Source organism: Macrobrachium rosenbergii, chromosome 7 (assembly GCF_040412425.1).
Source record: "Macrobrachium rosenbergii isolate ZJJX-2024 chromosome 7, ASM4041242v1, whole genome shotgun sequence".
NCBI lineage: Eukaryota > Metazoa > Arthropoda > Malacostraca > Decapoda > Palaemonidae > Macrobrachium > Macrobrachium rosenbergii.
This window is the reverse complement of record NC_089747.1, coordinates 26,706,669-26,724,654: the sequence shown is the minus strand read 5'-3', so window position 1 is coordinate 26,724,654 and position 17,986 is coordinate 26,706,669. Positions and strand designations below refer to the sequence as shown.

General features: G+C 41.9%; 1 protein-coding gene across 6 annotated transcripts in view; it reads right to left on the bottom strand.

The window, feature by feature from the left end:
- LOC136840251 (cilia- and flagella-associated protein 298) overlaps positions 1-17,986 on the bottom strand; it is a 297,225-nt gene that overhangs the window by 169,419 nt on the left and 109,820 nt on the right. For all 6 annotated transcript variants that reach the window (XM_067106876.1, XM_067106878.1, XM_067106877.1 and 3 more), the window contains one exon: positions 11,435-11,551. In XM_067106876.1, coding sequence (XP_066962977.1) covers positions 11,435-11,551 — 117 coding nt within the window. The remainder of the gene's footprint in view (positions 1-11,434; positions 11,552-17,986) is intronic.

Genomic DNA, 17,986 nt, shown 5'->3' with positions numbered 1-17,986 from the left:
TCGGATTGTTTTGTGTGCTCTCCATTATTTGGATTTTCTACTGCTTCAACGATGGCATCGAGCAGCTTTACTATTTCCAAGTTAAGTACCATCTTCTTGTGGGGTTTTGTTCTATTTTTGCTGTTATAGTCTCGTATTTTCATAAATATCGAGATCTTATTGTGTCGCCACGGCGCCCCCAGCCAGAGAAACAGACCAGCGAGGCGTCTCCTTCTGTTATTTTCAGTTGAGCCGTCTCCCTCGTCGTTATAGATTATTCCCCCTTTGGTTCCCTTCCTGGTGGTTCTCTTGCGGTGGCTCCCGCGTATGAATTTACGATCATTGGCCTACTGGCCTTGGTGGGAGTGATGCCGTCCAGGTACCCACCCCAGGCTGGGTTCCTTTTGTTTTGGTCTTACTAGGCTAATTAATTTTATTGAAGATGGTGCTCTCTTGTAGTTTTATTTTTATTTGTTTTGTTCAGTGGTTTACCTCGGTGTTGGCGGCAGCCTCAGATCTAACCGCTTCCCCGTGGTAGGCTACGCTCTCTGTTGAGCACATTTTAGTTTTTAGTTTTTAGTTTTTATGAGTGTTGGTTATGTTTTGGAGTAGGCTAGCTTCCTTCCCTTGGCCCTGGGTGAGGAGTTCAGGTTGAGGGAATTTTGTTGCTGTTTTCCTCCGGGAGTCATTTTTGTGGGCAGAGTGAGCCCTGGTTCTCTTCTCCAATTGGGGGAATCGAGTTCCTTGGATGTGTTTCCTCTAGGCTAGTCGCCCCTTGCCTGCCATTTTCGATCCCGGCTGGTTCTCGGCTCAAATTTTCTCTCCCCAGTTTCTTCCTCGGTCCTTTTACTCTTCTCGCCCTAGCCTATACTTAGGTTAGGTCCATATTAGGCGTCGCCTAACTAGGAGTCGGGCTTGGGTTGGTTGCTTCCAGTCATTTCGCCCCTCTAAGATTCATGGTCTGGGAGGTACGATGCAGTTGAGTGGGTGAGTTTCTCCCGTCTCCTGTTCCCTTCTGGTGGCTACTCCTCCTCCTTACTCCCCCTCCTCCTTTCCAGCCTTGTTTTGCTCTGCAAGCGGGTGACGCTTAGATGGCGTTTTTCTCCGAAGTTCAGGGACTTCCTTTGTTGGTTGAGGGATTCGCTCCCTCCCATATTGTCCCTAGCATCGCTGTATTGGAGTTGGTGGTTTGTTTACTCGAATGCGATTTCGAGTCACTGTTCACTCTCCGTCGGTTTACGTTGATACGGTATATATTAATTGCTTCACCTATGTTATGAACATATGAGCAGTTACCCATCTCGATTCCGGCGGGAGTAAGGGTGGAAGGTTTTTTCATTATAGGGGAACGGATCCCTCCGCCCTCTTGTGTTCTTACCATCACTTATTACTGTTTTTATTTATAATTTTGATAAGTCAGTTATCTACAGGAGTACTCTCCTTTATTCATTATATATAAATAGTGAGTCCGGCCTATACCAGGGGGTCTCCGCTGTTATTTTACTGGCAACCCTTATGGTTAGTTCCTGGTCTCTCTCCCATTCATTCCCCGGAGTACTCCGGGGTCTGAAATCCTACCTTCCTCTCTGAGTGATTTAGAGCTTATTGGCACAGTTTATGTTAGGGAGTTCTTCTCCGCCGGAGTATTCCGGTTGCAGTTGAATTTCCCCGGCCTTGCCAGCTTTATTTTGCTTAGGTGGGAGGTTCATGTACTTTCTTCTTACAGACTGTTCGCAGAGGAGCCGGGGTGCACCGCCTCTCTCCAACAACCCCACGGTCACTAGTTTGTCGGACCCACGCTGGTTGTGCGGTCCGCCTTGATGACCTGATTGTGTGGCACCTGATGGTTTGTGAGATCTGTTTTGCTCTCTGTACAACCTGTCCAGGACGAGTTGGTAAGTGACAGTCTCTACATCATTCTCATATTGTATATTACATTGCTATGAGGCTCCCGGAATGGTTTTCGTTCTTAGCTAATTGTTGGTTTTTACAGGCGGATGAAATTCCAAGAAGTCTGCCTTTGAATCCCTCCGGGCCTGGGTGGCTGGGTTTGGAAGAAACGTTCCGTCGGGAAGCCCTACGTCCTCGACGCTAGGTTGAGGGACTTACTCTGCCCGGCGACGGGTGGCGCCGCAGTGCCTGGAAGATCTGGCCACCCCATCATCCAGCAGATCCGGGATGAGACCCAGCCACCCCAAGCGGATGTACTCTACGCTGAGGTTTCGGAGGACGCCGCCGCTGTTAATCTCGACCTGGAACCGATGAACAAGAGCAGGACCAGGTGGTAAGTGGTGAGGTAGGTGAGGTTGTTGGGGCGGGCCCCATTATTTGACTCCCCTGCTTCATCTGTCTCTTCATTTTCAGGTTTTGTGAAGTCTTCCTCCTTGGGTGATAGAGCTCCATCTGCTATCCCCAAGTTGAAGTTGAAGACTTCATGGAAGGCGAAGGGCTTCAAGTCCTCGTCTTCCAAGAAGGCACTGCCCTTCCCCCGTCGAAGGCTAAGGTCTCAGGACCTGTAGCTCCTGGAGCAAGTCTGGTTCCTCCAGCAAAGGCGCGAGTAAGAGGGCTGCAAAACCTAGCCCTCCTCGCCAACCTGCTTTGATGCAGAGGCCTTTGCCAACCAATTGTATAAGCGTTTTCACGGAGGACCTGGACTCGAGATTTAGCAAAATCTCAGAGAAGCTTGCCAGTCATGATAATATACTGGCGGAATGGCTCATCCACCCCCAGCCGAACCACAGTATGTTATCCCGACACTGCGGACCTCCCGCCGCTTGATGTCGGTAACCCTTGGCGGTTCGCTCTCCGGCCATCCAACATGATGGCAAGCTAACTTGATGGTCTTGGCACGAGACGGTTGGAGGAACTGGAGTTCTTCCCCCCGATCTCCTGCCCTCTTATCCAGGCTTCGTGGAGGCTCACGGAGGAAGCCTGGATTCGGTCGACAAGGTTCCTAGGAGACTGTCATCGTCCCTAGGGACCAAGCTCAGTCGGCTCTCCCAAGCGCACTCTGACGGAGTGGCAGGCAGATAACACGGTTGACTCCTTTCAAGGGGAACTTCACCATGTTCGCCCTGGGAGACAACCTTCCCACCCCTTGCTTGACAAAGTCGCTCTGGCTACGGCCCGAGCGTGCTTTGAGGGTATTCCGGTACCTCAGCTGAGGGAGACAGACCCTACTTCCTGGTATTCCCAGGAAGTAATGAGTTCTGGACAGACGCCATCCACTTTCACGGTCGGGAAGCTGGACCCTTTCGCGCCCACGCAATTTAGCGAGCAGCTCCCCAAGCTGCCGAAACTCTTTGAAAGCGGAGTTTGATGCTCGGGTTAGTTAGCCCGGTCGTTGAACTCCGTATGCCTCACTGAAGCCACGGCCGTCTCCTGCTCGGACGAGCCCTTCTTTCAGGTCTTGGCTAAGTCCTTGCTGGCAGGCTTCCAGTCTGACTTATCTGAGTTTATTTTGGCCAGACTGGAATGTAGGAAGTTCATCTTCGCGATGCAACTATCCGCCACGAGCCTAACAAGCTCGTGAAAAGCTCGATTTGGGGACCTAACCTCTTCCCTGAAGAGGAGGTCACAAGTGTTATGGCTGAGGCTACACGGGCCAACCAAAGTCTTCGCTCTCGCTGGGGTATTTCAGCTACAAACGTAAGACCCCAGAATCGGCCGGCCCCCAATCGAGAGGAGGTAAGCGTTTCAGGAGGCATAAGAGGACCCACCACCAGGCGGTAGTCCAAGCCGCCCCGGTCTCGGCAGTGGCACAGCCTTCCACTTCTAAGGCCCACCCTCAACAGTACGTGCTGGTCCAACCAGCTGCCCTCATATGTGGCCTCACCGGCATATAACCTCACATATGAAGGGCCGTGGTTATTTTCACGGCCTTAATAGGGTTGCAAGGGAGGAAGAGGTAAACCCCCTCATAGAGGAAAACCCAACACCACCCCAAGAGGAAGACCTGGACGTGGTAGGGGAATAAACCCGCCCCTCCCACTGAGAGAACACAGGTAGGCGGTCGCCTGTTTTGGTTCAGGGACCATGGACCTTCAGCCTTGGGCACACAGCATTGTGTCCAAAGGCCTCAGGATGGAGCTGGATCAAAACCCTCCTCCTCTAACCAGGTTTTACCAGCCACCCACTGCAGTCCTAAAGGATTATGTGACAGAATTGCTCAACAAACGAGCAATAAAGAAAGTAAGGCACCTAAAGTTTCAAGGCAGGTTATTCACTGTTCCAAAAAGACTCGATCAACAAAGAGTGATCCTGGATCTATCGCGTCTAAATCGCTACATAAAATGCGACAAATTTTGATGCTTACGGTAGCTCAGGTACGGACTCTACTTCCGCGTGGAGCCGTCACCACCTCTATCGATCTTTCAGACGCTTACTATCACGCCCGGTTGCGCGGAACTTTCTCAGTTCCTCGGTTTCAGACTCGGGAATCAAGCCTACCTTCAGGGTCATGCCCTTCGGTCTGGAACATCGCGCCCAGGATATTCACAAAGCTGGCGGACACGGTAGTACAGCAACTCCGGTCTCGGGATATCCTCTTAGCAGCATATTTGGACGACTGGATTATTTGGGCACCAACAGTTCCGGAGTGTCAAAAAGCCACGTCCATAGTCATCAGTTTCCTGGAGTCGCTGGGTTTTCAACTGAACAGAGAAAGTCCCGCCTGACTCCGGAGTCCCGGTTTCAGTGGTTGGGTCTCAACTGGGATCTGTCATCTCACACGCTGTCCCTTCCGCCTCCCAAGAGGAAAGAGATAGCATCTCTCACCAGGAGATTTCTCAAAATCCATCAGCATCCCGCCGTCCCAAGAAAGGGTCCTTGTCTCTTCAGTTTGCCTCAGTGACAAACCTGCTGTTAAAAGCGAAGTTAAAAGACATAAACAGAGTGTGGCGGGAGTCGAGCCAATGTCAAGCTCAGAGACAAGGTCTCCTCTATCCCTCAAATCTTAAAGACAAGGTTGCGGCCGTGGGCCTCGGTCAAAGGCTTGTCCAACACAGTTCCGCTTCAATTTCCCCTCCGGCACTAGTAGTTCACACAGACGCTTCCTTAAGCGGCTGGGGGATATTCTCCAAAACAAAAAGTACAAGGAACGTGGTCCACAATGTTTCAGCAGTTCCATATAAACACCTGGAAGCTATGGCGGTATTTCTAACTCTGAAGAAAATCAAGCCCCCCAACCGATTCATATCAGGTTGGTGTTGACAGCGCAGTGGTAGTTCATTGCATCAACAGGGGCGGCTCCAAATCAGGCCGAGTAAAACCAAGTAATGGTTGCTATCTTCCCTAGCTTAACAAGCACGGCTGGCACCTGTCAGCCACCCACCTAGCGGGGGCACGGAACGTGGTGGCGGATTCCTGTCCAGGAATGCTCCGCTGAGACGGAGTGGTCCCTGGACGTGGAATCTTTCAAGTGGATTTGCCGCCGGGTTCCGGGCCTCCAAGTGGATCTGTTCGCAACGGAGAGCAACTTCAAGCTCCCCTGTTATGTGGCCCCCAACCTGGACCCTCAGGCGTTCGCCATAGACGCAATGACAGTAGATTGGAACAGCTGGGAGAAGATTTATCTTTTCCCTCCAATAAACTTACTGCTGAAAGTTTTACACAAACTCAGGACATTCAAAGGTCAATTAGCCCTAGTAGCTCCCTATTGGCCGAAGAGCAATTGGTTCCCTCTTCTTCAGGAACTGGGATTACGGAGTCTTCGGATTCCCAAGCCCATTCTGACTCAGACAGTACAAACCAAGACTGTGTCAGCTTCCTCAAGAATTCAGAATGCCCTAGTTTTATGGACTTTGTAAAGTTCGCAGCTCAAAAGGAGCGAACATTGACCCTGTCAACACTCTGTTTTTAGAATCAGATAAAAGAGATTCTACTATTAGACAGTATGACTCAGCAGTCAAAAATTAGCCTCCTTTCTAAAAGCATCTGAAGCCAAAATCATGACAGCTAATTTAGGAGTTTCTTTTTAGATCATTGTTTGAGAAAGGCCTAGCCCGGCCACTATTACCACAATCAAGTCAGCATTAAAGAAAGTATTTCTTTACGGCTTTAAAATCGACCTTACAGATTCCTACTTTTCATCTATCCCCAGAGCATGCGCTCGTCTGAGACCAGTATCACGCCCACAGTCTGTTACGTGGTTTCTCAATGACGTCCTTAAGTTAGCATCAGAGCTGGATAACTTTCATTGCTCTTATCAGGATCTGTTAAGGAAGACCTTATTTTGATTAGCTTGGCTTCAGGTGCTAGAATCTCAGAGCTGTCGGCTCACTAGAGGTGATAATTATGTGAACTTCCTCCCGTCTGGAGGTCCTCCTTTCCCCTGATCCGAGATTTTTAGCTAAGAACGAAGACCCACAGGACAGGTGGTCCCCTTGGAAGGTGGTGCCCTTCCTCAAGACCAGTCTTTATGTCCAGTTTATACACTTAAATCTTACCTTTCAAGAACTCACAGAGTAAGTCAGGTCCTCTTTTATCAGGGAGAAAGGTGGTACTCTTTCACTAAATGCTATAAGGCAACAAATTTTATATTTTATTAAACAGGCCAACCCAGATTCAGTCCCTAAGGTTCATGATATTCGAGCAGTTGCTACTTCCATTAATTACTTTCATAATATGGACTTTTCGGAGTTATCTAAATTTACGGGTTGGAAATCACCTCTAGTGTTTAAACGCCACTATTTAAAAACGCCTGAAGCCCTGAAATTTTCTACAATAGCTGTGGGAAGTGTCATCTCCCCACCTTAATTAATCATATCCTTGTCCTTTCCTTTCCCCGCCCGCCTGCCTCATTTACTTTTCTGCTTATTCTCCTGGTTGATTATACCTCACTGCCTGGCTCCTCATATAGTTGTTTCTTGTACCTGTTAATGGAAAAAGTGTAATCTGATATGCCATTATTGTTTTTTCTTTGTGGGGTACTGACAGTTTTTTATTTGGCTCCATGTACCCCAGATAATTGTATATATTAATGTTAATTGATTTTGTCTCTTACGTGTTTAGCCTAAGTTTACGTGTATAGTATTAAGGTTATATTTAGAGTTATTTTGTACACATTTCATGTTTCACCTTGCTTTTAAGTAATTTTAAGGTTTTTTGGGGCTTTTTTCTCCGTCGTGCGGGATCCCCTTGTTTCATAGTATTAAGTTTTTCAATGTGCCTTAGATTTAATATAACTTAGTTTTAGAGTTCTTGCTACACGAAAGAGATTGCTTAATTAAAATTATTTTGGTAAAATTTTTGCCTTTTCTTCAGATTACCCTTTATTTCTTTTTCCTGGTTGTTGCAGCCTTGGCATGATTCTCTATCACGATTTCACCGCTGACACGGGACTGACTCAGAAAAGGGATTTTGACAGAGGAAAATCTATTTCTGAGGAAGGTCCCGTGTCACCCGTGACCCTCCCTGTATCACCTAGTACTCTCCCCTCTTGCACATGCCAAGTCTGGGGTTAGTGCTAGCATGGAATGAGGTAGGTGGCGCTGGTGTCGCCATCCTGGCGGGTGTTTGGGGGGGCTGTAACGGCTCACCGCTCTGTTCCGGGATTTTGATAAGGAGAGATCTTTCGAGTAGGTTTCGTGGTAGTGGTAATTCACTCACCCTTTCTTATACCGACGCTTCCAAGAAGATCGATGGGGGTAGTAACCCCAGCTTTCCTGAAAGCTCTTTTTCTGGTATATCTAGCAAGGTTATACCTAGAAATTCGTGCTGTAATGGAATTTCACCGGGTGACACGGGACCTTCCTCAGAAATAGATTTTTCCTCTGTCAAAATCCCTTTTTTTTACCTAATAATAAGTACTAATTTTCAAATAATAATTATAATAATAATAATAAATAATATAACTGTAATTACACAATTCATATGTGATACATATTTTAAACAAACAGATATAAGTTCCCTCATCTTTGTAACACTTTGATTGAAGGCAAAGATGTCAGACATGTTGATTTAACATGACTAGAGGGGAGAGTGTTGCTGATTAACGGGTCAAAGGTTTCTTATGTAATTCTCTCTGTCTCTCTCTCTACGTCGGTAATAATTCATAAAAAATTTCACTGTCTTAAGTAAGGACAACTGTTATATCTCTCTCTTTCTCTCTCTCTCTCATTCGTAGTTAGCGCAACCTATGTATTACAGTTTCTCTGTATGTCTTTAACTGTACAGTAGATAATTGTAAGTTGATCTAATTTTACCTGTATCATTTGCAAACTATAAATGCGCCGTTCTAAAACACAGAGACAAAGCATTTCAGGACAAAGAGAAAGGCAGAATAAAGAAGTTTTTAAAAACAAAGTTGCAAAGACTTCTAAAAATAGATCGGTGGGATGGGGAGAGAGATAAATAGGATACTAATCTTCACACTCTCCTATATTTTTATGTCAGCCATTTATTTCTTTTTATGGCCATACTGGAGAGTTATTAACTTTTAAATGAAATTACAGCAACTATAACGATTTTAAAAGTTAGTTTAATACTGAATTTCATTTTTTGATATCTAACATAAGAATAACTTCTCTCTCTCTCTCTCTGGATTTCTCTCTCTCTATATCTCCATAATATTTCATAAATAATTTAACTTGATATTTCAAGTAAGGACAATCTCTCTCTCTCTTGTGTTATTCTCTCTCTGTCTCCATAATAACTGATAAATAATTTCACTCTCTTAAGTAAGGGCAACCCTTATCTCTCTCTCTCTCTTGTTCATAGTTAGTGCTCACACATTTTTACAGCTTATTATTTCTCTGTACTTCTTTACCTGTAAAGTAGATAGTTTAAACTGATCTAATTTTACCTGTACCATCTACAGAATGTAAATGCGCTAGTGTGGCAAATACGTTCTAAAACAGAGAGACATGATAACTGAGAGTTGTATTAGTCAAAATAAAAAACATTGTTTGTTCATGAAAAAGCATTTCAGAACAAAGAGAAAGAGATGCAGAACAAAGAAGTTATTAAAAAGAGGTTGAGAAGACTTCTAAAAATAGATCGGCAATGTCGGAAGGAGAGACAGAAATTTCTCTTCCAACTCTATTTTTATGTCAACTATTTATTTTTTTAGGGCAATGTATTAATAATTTTAAATGAAATTACAGTAACTTTCATTTCATTTAAAAGTTAGCTTAATAATTTGAGATCATGATTAGGGTCATATTTAGTGTTTAAACTTTAGAAATGAGCATTTATTACCATTTTTAGAGACCGTGCCAAACTTATACAAAAATTTGCCTTGTTCGAGGGGTTCTGGAACCTAACTTTGTGTAAGTTTGGGGTATGACTGTATTTACTTAAGGAATCCATTTACTCTGTATTATTATACCAACATATCATCATCGTAATATGTATAAAAAAAATCGTCCGGCCATTTATAATGTTTATGTTCTTAGAATCAGCTGATTGAGCCTACTAGTGAAAGAACTAAGAAAATAATTTTTTTTGTTGCTAAAAGCAATGAATGTGTAAATGGAATTATTATTTCTATTTTTGTACATATATATAAAACAGGTAAACTAAGGTAAACTAACATATATGTTAAAGTAAAATCCCTCAAAATCACAAAACAGCTGTTTCTTGATTTGTTTGTTTACCAGTGTAAGCATATCTCAGTTCTTTATTCTCTCTCTATGATAGAGGAAGGTGAAGGAGAAGAAGGGAGGAGAGCTTACTCACATGCACACCCTCGCTTTCTTACCAAATACCTTAGATGAGATGCTACCTGCCACTTAGGGGAGCCGGGTGAGCTACACTTATTGGGCAGCCACCAAAGGGCCCAAAGAAAATGTGTCCAAGGACTTGTGGGCAATGTCCTGAAGGTAAAACAAGGTGAATATGGTCTGGTGTGACCACACCTCCTCATGGTACTTGGTAAACTGTCAGGTTCTTTCAGAATATGCCAGGGAAGGGGCAATGCCCCTCACCTTTTGAACTCTTGCCTGGACCATACTCCTGTCTTCCTTGGCATTGGCAGTCTCACGAAGCCAAAAGAGATTGGACACCTCTTTCTTGACTGAGCCAGTACTAATGAACAGGCATCGACACTCAGGCCTGAGATGTTGAGTTTTCTTCAGATAGTAGTGGACACAGTGGCATTTCCTCCTGGCCACTACCAACATAGTCCTCTAAGGAGGGGATAATAAAGGACTTGAATCTGAGCATCAGGGACCGATGTATTCTGAATCTTCACTATGAATTCTGGGAAAAACTTGAGCGTAACATATTCCCATCCCCTCAAGTGCTTAACATCAAAGGAAAGGCCATGGAGCTCACCAGGGCTAGCAAGAAAACAATTTTTAGATTCAGAGTCCTGTCCAACGACTATCTCAAGGGCTCATATGGAGTGCATGTTAGGCTCTTCAAAATGTGAGTCACATCCTCTTCTGGGGGCCTGAGTTCCCTGGGTGAGAAAGACTATTCGAAGCTTCTCAGGAGCACAGAGATCTCCATGAGGACGACATCAACCCCTTTCTACCAAAGGACTTAGCAAAGGGTAGTTCTATAGCCTTGAAAGCCCAAGACAGAGAGAACTTCTCTCAGCGAAGAACAACAAGTTGGAAGAACTACTTCTAATTGAGCACGTCTGAAAAATGAGCTGAAGTACATTTAAGGCTATCATCAAGTAATGGGTAGTATAAACACACTTGAGTATCCTGAAGAAAAAGGACCTCCAGCTTTGGTACCTACCAATAGGCTAATTATAAGAGATAAAATCCAGATTATAAGCAGCCAGGATAATTGAAATTTCTTAAAGCCTCCCAAAAAATGTCCTGGTATGGTAGGTGAATGTGCTAAGACATTTTTGCTTCTCATTTTTTTCCCTTGACTTACAGGTCAAACTGGAGGGTGTCCTTGAGGCTGGAGCACCTTTAGTGCCAGGAAATATGATACACCTTGTGTATTTATTCTCTACACTAAAGAAACTTGGTCATAATGGGTAACACTACATTATGTACTCAAGTCCAACCCTAAATGATATGTAAAGTCTTACAAATTCACTATTCACACACCATTATACCCATTATACAGTACACTCGAGATTAAAAGCTTTCTAGTTTATAATGTAATAAAGAGGTATATTCCCAAAAAGATATCCTTCCTTAGAAGGGCTTATGATCATGTGCCATAAAAGGATTTCCTATTACTCTACTGCATCCTTTAAATTTAAGGTCTTAATCATACTATGTAACTATCAAACTGCAAATGGTACATTACAAACTTCAAAACCAACTCTACATTTACAAAATCCAACATACTAGCCACACAACATTTCATCCCTTAAACATAAGTTAATAATCATACATACAAACTCGTACAGATGGCACACATCAAAACTACACTTACTTTTTTTGTATCCTGAATCTCCCAAATCACTTAAATGCTGCATATACCTGTATGTGAGCTGACCTACTAAAAAAATCAGAAGCATACAAATATTTTCAATGCTCCATACCTTCAATTCTTCACGTCTTTTAAATTCTTTAATCATCAACTCTTTCTGCTGGTCTTCTGTTATAAGAGGTTCTCTACCTGGTGCTCCATGGCCTCGATGCTGAACTTTCATAATCACCTAAAATAATTTATGAAAGATTTAATTAAAAAAGAAAATTAGGTATTTATAATATAAAAAATTCTTAACACAAAACAAAGTAATGTTAACCCTTTCATATCTGTATAGTTATCACATCACTGAGGGTACATGAGCCCCGATGTGTCTGGGAGCGCTTGACAGTGTGAAAAATAATTATTTGAAAATTCAGCAAAAATAGAAATTTTATGCCAACAACGTTCATTTTGCTGTCCTTTTTTCTAAATGTTTATATTTTATGGTGGAATAGTCAGAATAAGAGTCCCAGCCCTCTAAATACGAAAAATGTGAGTTATTTAACAAAAAAGATAAAATTTTTACTTATTTTTATATTTTCGTTCGTAACCCAAAAACTATGAAAGTCAGACGAATGAATTATTTTTTATGAGAAAGCCAATAAAATTCCTAAATATTGACATATAAAACAATGGAAAACGAATAAGTCTAGTTGGTGAAAAATTGATAGAAAAGATGGTGAGAAACAGAGCGTCTGCCCGCCTATGGTGAGAATTATCTAGAAAAATATTTTGAAGAGCCCTATCTCGGTTATTTTTCATAGAAATTACCTTGTAAATATACGAAAAGTAGAGGAAAAGTTGAAGAATAAAGAGAAAGTCACGAAAATGGCTTTAGTAACGGCAACAGTTTCATTTTGACGTTATAAATTGATCGAAACGAAAAAGTTACCGTTGTCAACATTATTGCTCGTAGCTCAAAACTATAACAGTTAGGCGAATGAATTATTTTTTATGAGAAAGCCAATAAAATTCCCTAAATATTGACATATAAAACAATGGAAAACAAATAAGTCCAGTTGGTGAAAAATTGATAGAAAAGAGGGTGAGAAACAGAGCGCTCTGCCCGCCTATGGTGAGAATTATCGCTAGAAAAATTTTTTGAAGAGCCCTATCTCGGTTATTTTTCATAGAAATTACTTTGTAAATATACGAAAAAGTAGAGGAAAAGTTGAAGAATAAAGGGAAAGTCAAGAAAATGGCAGTAACGGCAACAGTTTCATTTTGACGTTATAATTGATCGAAACGAAAAAAGTTACCGTTGTCAACATTATTGTTCGTGAGCTCAAAACTATAACAGTTAGGCGAATGAATTATTTTTCATGAGAAAGCCAAGAAAATTTTCTAAATATCAACATATAAAAATTGAAAAACGAATAAGTCCAGTTGGTGAAAAATTGATAGAAAAGTGGGTAAGAAAAACAGAGCGCTGCCAGGCATAATGGTGAGAATTATCTAGACATTTTTTTGAAGAGCCCTACCTCGGATTTTTCATAGAAATTACTTTGTAAATATACAAAAATGTAGAGGAAAGGTTGAGGAATAAAGTGAGAGTCAAGAAAATGGTTTTGGTAACAGCAACAGTTTCATTTTGACGTTATAAGCTGTTCGAAACGAAAAAATGTTACCGTTGTTAACATTATCGTCGTAGTGGTCAAAAGCTATAACAGTTAGTGAACGAATTATTTTTTATGAGAAAGCCAACAAAAATTCTAAATATCGATATATATATGATAATGAAAATGAGATTCAGAGCCCTGCCTAAATTCCAGACGTCTCTTATGTGATGCACTAACGAATTTCCGCTAGTTTTACTGTAAAAACTTGGCGTAAAGCATGTTGAAACTGTTCTTGATTGACGCCGCTGTATGTAAACAGCCACACGTGTTTACCCAACCTCGTACGCATGGTCTCTGACAGAAGTGTGGCCTGCCAGGCCTAAGTGTGCGATCAGCTGATGTCATTGTGAGAATTTTACTACGCCATGGATTTGCTGATGCACAGTAGAGGAACTAAAAATTTATAGAAAATAGAGGATACCAAACAGAGTGTTTCAACCGTAATCCTACATTTTATAAAAAAATGTAAGATACGAGAGAGAAACGTGGGTAGGATCAGCTGATTTCATTGTGAGAAATTTACTATGCCAGGAATTGCGCATGTGCAGTATAGGGACTGCTTGCCTGGCGTGACGATGCCTGGAGTTACACGGTCCAAGGTATGCTTTAGCCTATGGAAACCACCAACTGTCCGAAAATAAAAATTTACCCTACCACACGTACGAAAAAATGTCGGTAAATTTTACGTAAAATTACGTCAGTCAGAAAAGAAGGGGGGGTAGGGGGTTGTTGCGTAATATTACGTCAATTGGACAGGAATGGGTTAACATGTGTACTTAACATTGATATTACTCAGGTCTGAGGGGGACTATCAAAACTTCAATCCCAAGTCTAATTGTGACAGCTTACAAAGAAGAGATGTCTGAGAAAAATGTGTTGTCTCTATGGCAGTTTAATATCCTAAAGGATGAAAAAAAGACAGGTTAGAGCAAGGACAGGAGATTTTATATATACAGTGTATATATATATATATATTATATATATATATATATATATATATATATATATATATATATATATATATATATATATATATATATATATATATATATATATATATATATATAAATATATATATATATTATATATATATATATATTTATATATATATATATATATATATATATATATATATATAAAGGATTTTGACAAAGGAAAAATCTATTTCTGGGGAGGGCCCGTGTCAATTGGTGAAATAATCCATTCAGCACTTATTTCTAGGTAATTCTAAAATATTTGCTAGATACCAGAGAAAAGCTAAATGTAAAGCTAGGTGCCTTAAAACCAGAGCGAGCTCCAAGAAATGGAGTCGTATATGGTAAAGGGTGAGATTGTCACAATCACGGGACCCTGCCCTATACGGGGATTCTGTTTTTACGCCGCGTCGTAAACCAAAAATCGTCGTAAACTGAAAAATCGTCGAAAATCGTCAAAATCCTAAGAAAACCTTACTTTTAATGCTTTAGGTGCATTGAAAACGATGTAAACTGCATTTTTATTGAGTTTTTCATCAAAAAAACCTCCAAATTTTTATTATCCTGTCGTTTTGGAGCCATATTTCTTCCGTCGGATCGGCGTACGACGCGTCGTAACCCTGGAACATGCGTCGTAAACCGGGAAATAATTTCTGATGAATATATTTGAAAAGCGTAGTAACCTCAGAACGTCGTAAGCCGGACCTGTCGTAAACAAGGGACTGCCTGTATATGTATTTACACACCTTTAATGTTCCTATATTGGCTATGTGCACCACAATACCATACACTTACTCTGACCTTCTCAGATACAAAGTTAAACAAATCATAGAAGGGTCTGGGTTTCTAAAACTGAATCTGATACCTATGAATCCACAAAAGATTGGTGGCCTTTTTAATTATAAGGGCAAGCTACAGACCTTTATGAAGTCCAACATCATTTACAAATTTGAACGCCCAAGATGTCTTGGTAATTATGTTGGCTTATCAAAGAGAGTGTTGCAGGTCCATTATTACAGCCACTTAGGTTTGAGCTACAGAACTGGCTCACGAATTACTAACCAAGAATTTTCCAGTATTATTAGAAATCATAGTGTTAAATGCAAGATTAGTATTGATAAAAAACATTTTTCCATAATTGGAACTACGAAACAATCTGTCTACTTAATGACCCTTGAATCTTTGCTTATTAAACATCACGCACCTCTTCTAAACTCCGTGTCTTCTTCTCCTTTGCACTTGGCCTAAGCATTCTCTGGGCATGTGTGAGCTTGTGGTCTTACTTCGTCTTTTCCTTTCTTGTGATCAGGTTGGCTTAAAAAGTTCTTTGCTCTTTTTGTCTTTTATAAATTTTTTTAATTTTAAAGAATGTAACTACTATATTTAATTTAGCTTTTATTTTGAATTAAGTGAATTAATATGCATTTTTCAATTTTACAGACCGCTGATGTGTTTCACCCGTAAGAGGCTACATACTTGTAAACAAGGTTTACTCCCTCAGGTTACAAAAAAATTGAAAATTATTTTCTTGGCTTAATCAATGCCAAATGGTCCCAAAAGAAAGAAAATAGCATTTAAAAGGCACACAACCACATTTAAAGGTCCAAAACCAGAAGTTTGCATTAGGGGTGTATCCTCCAGCTAGCTGCTGAGACATATCCTTGTGGTGGTGTTGTCCATTTTTGCTTTTTTTTTTCTGCTCTTATTTTTTTACTCTCCATACCTCCCGTTATAGGACCCCTAATACACCATTTTTTTTCCACTAACATGAACAATTCATTATATAAATTTCTCTTACAAAATTGAAATTAGAAATAAATTTATTTTACTTTTTATTCAGTAATACAACTTACAAACTACATTTTCTTTTTTCTCTATCACTTTTACAAATTTCTAAGAGTGTGTGATATTCTTCAAAACATAGTTCCACACATAGTGGCATATCACATTCATGGCAGTCGAAACAAGTGTCTTCTCTCTGCTGGGGTCGATGATTTCTATGTCGGCAGACATAGCAAGCCCTTTGTACTCCCTGATTTTTGGCACCTAGTGGCACTGGCATCGTACGAATGAAATGGTGTGCAGAAAGTTGGGTTGGATCTCCAGCAGCAGAGCGATGACCTGGTGAGGGGCGGTCAACAGCATTATCTTCTAACAGCTGGCGTATCACTTCAATTATGAAATCTGGCAGTGTACATTTCTGTATGGTTCTTGAGCATAGACAGTATTTGTGCATCCAACATTTTGACATCTAACATGTGAAAAAAAGTTTCTTGTACCATTTTAGTGTCTTACAAGCACAATCAATAGGCTCCTTCTTCCTGGAAGAAAGATATTGGAAGAGGGCTGGAGGTGTATACCAATTATTGACAAATAATAAGATTTTCTGAGTCCAGCCCCGTGTCAGCCGGTGAAATTCCATACTAACATGAATTTCTAGGTATAAAATGCTAGATATACCAGAGAAAAAGAGCTTTAGGAATGCTGGGGTTACTACCCCCAGATCGAGCTGTCTTCCTAAAGAAGACTGGTATAACCAAGGGTGAGTGAAAGGATCACAACCACAGAGCTACACTCAATAGATATCCCCATGTCAAAACCCCTCGAAGAGAGCGGTGAGCCGTTACAGCCCCCACGCACAGGCGTCCGCCAGGCCGGCGACACCAGCGCCACCTACATTCATTCCATTTTCTAGCACATGATCGTCATCACTAGAATTTTTGTGCCTGTGTTATTTTGGGTGTTTTCCTGCTTTTTCGCCATGTCTTCTAGCAGTTTCACCATCTCTAAGTTAAGTACCATCTTATTGTGGGGTTTTTTCGATAAGTGTGGCTGCATCAGTCCGTATTTCACATTTATGAGATTGTTGTTATGACACCACGGCGTCCCCCAGCCAGCCATGTCGACCGTGAGGTTAACCTATCAGTTTATTCTGTTCGGGTTGTCTCCTTGTCGTTATATTACTTATCTTTTCCCCCTGGATCTCTTCCTGGCGGTGTTTCACTGGGTGGGTGTTTTATTGGAGTTTTGTTTAGTATGACTGACCCCATGACTGGGTTCCTCTATAGGGTTCCCGTCATTCCCCGCTTAGGTTTCCCCTCCGGGATGAGTTCCCATGTTGGTCTTACTTATTTACCATTATTATTATATATTTGCATTGGTGCTATACTTATTGTTGCCTTGTTCCTTCCGGGTAGCGTCAGCTCGATTGTCTGGCCGCTCCTCGGAGCTAGGCTACGCACCTCGCATAAGCACATTATTCTGGGTATATATATATATATATTTTATGTATATTGTGTTTATTTGTGATGGTTTTTATATTGTATTGTGTGTGGGTTTCTCCCTTGCCTTTCATATTGTTAGGCTCGTATTGCTTCCTTGACCTCCCGCCCTCCTCGTAGGTTAGGCGTGGGGTGGATCATCAGGTTGAGGGAGTTTTGTTGCTGTTTCCTCTAGTGGCCGATTTTGGGTGGCAGAGTGAGACCCCTTTGTCCTCCCCCTTCTTTTCGAAGGAGTAGAGTTCATTGGGTGTGCCTCCTCTAGGCTATATTGCCTTTTTTCCCCCTCTCTTTCGGTCCTGGTTGGTTTTCGGCACAGAATTTCTCTCCCTGTTATTTCCTCCCCCACCCTTCCCTTACTCCTTCCGTTAGCCTAGGCCATGCCTAAGCACGGGCGTTAACCTAGGCTTTGTCTAGGCAGGAGTCGGTGTGTTGAGTCCTTGGTCGCATCCCTTTCCTCAGGAGTAGGCTTGTCCTGCCATAGCTAGTATTATTTTCTTGGCGTGGCGTGTGATTGCAGTCGAGTGGGTGAATTACTTTCCCTTGTCTCCTGTTTTTGCCTATCTTAGCCTACTCCTCTTCCCTAGGAGAAACCAACCTCCCTCCCCCTTCATCTCAGGCCAGCTCTTGCCTATTCTCGTCTGCGGGTGACGCTAGAGGCGTTTTCTCCAGTTGGGGACTACCTCTGGTGGAGAGATTCGTTCCCTCCCAGAACTAGTCCTGGGGCAGCTGAGTTTGTTTTGATGTTTCG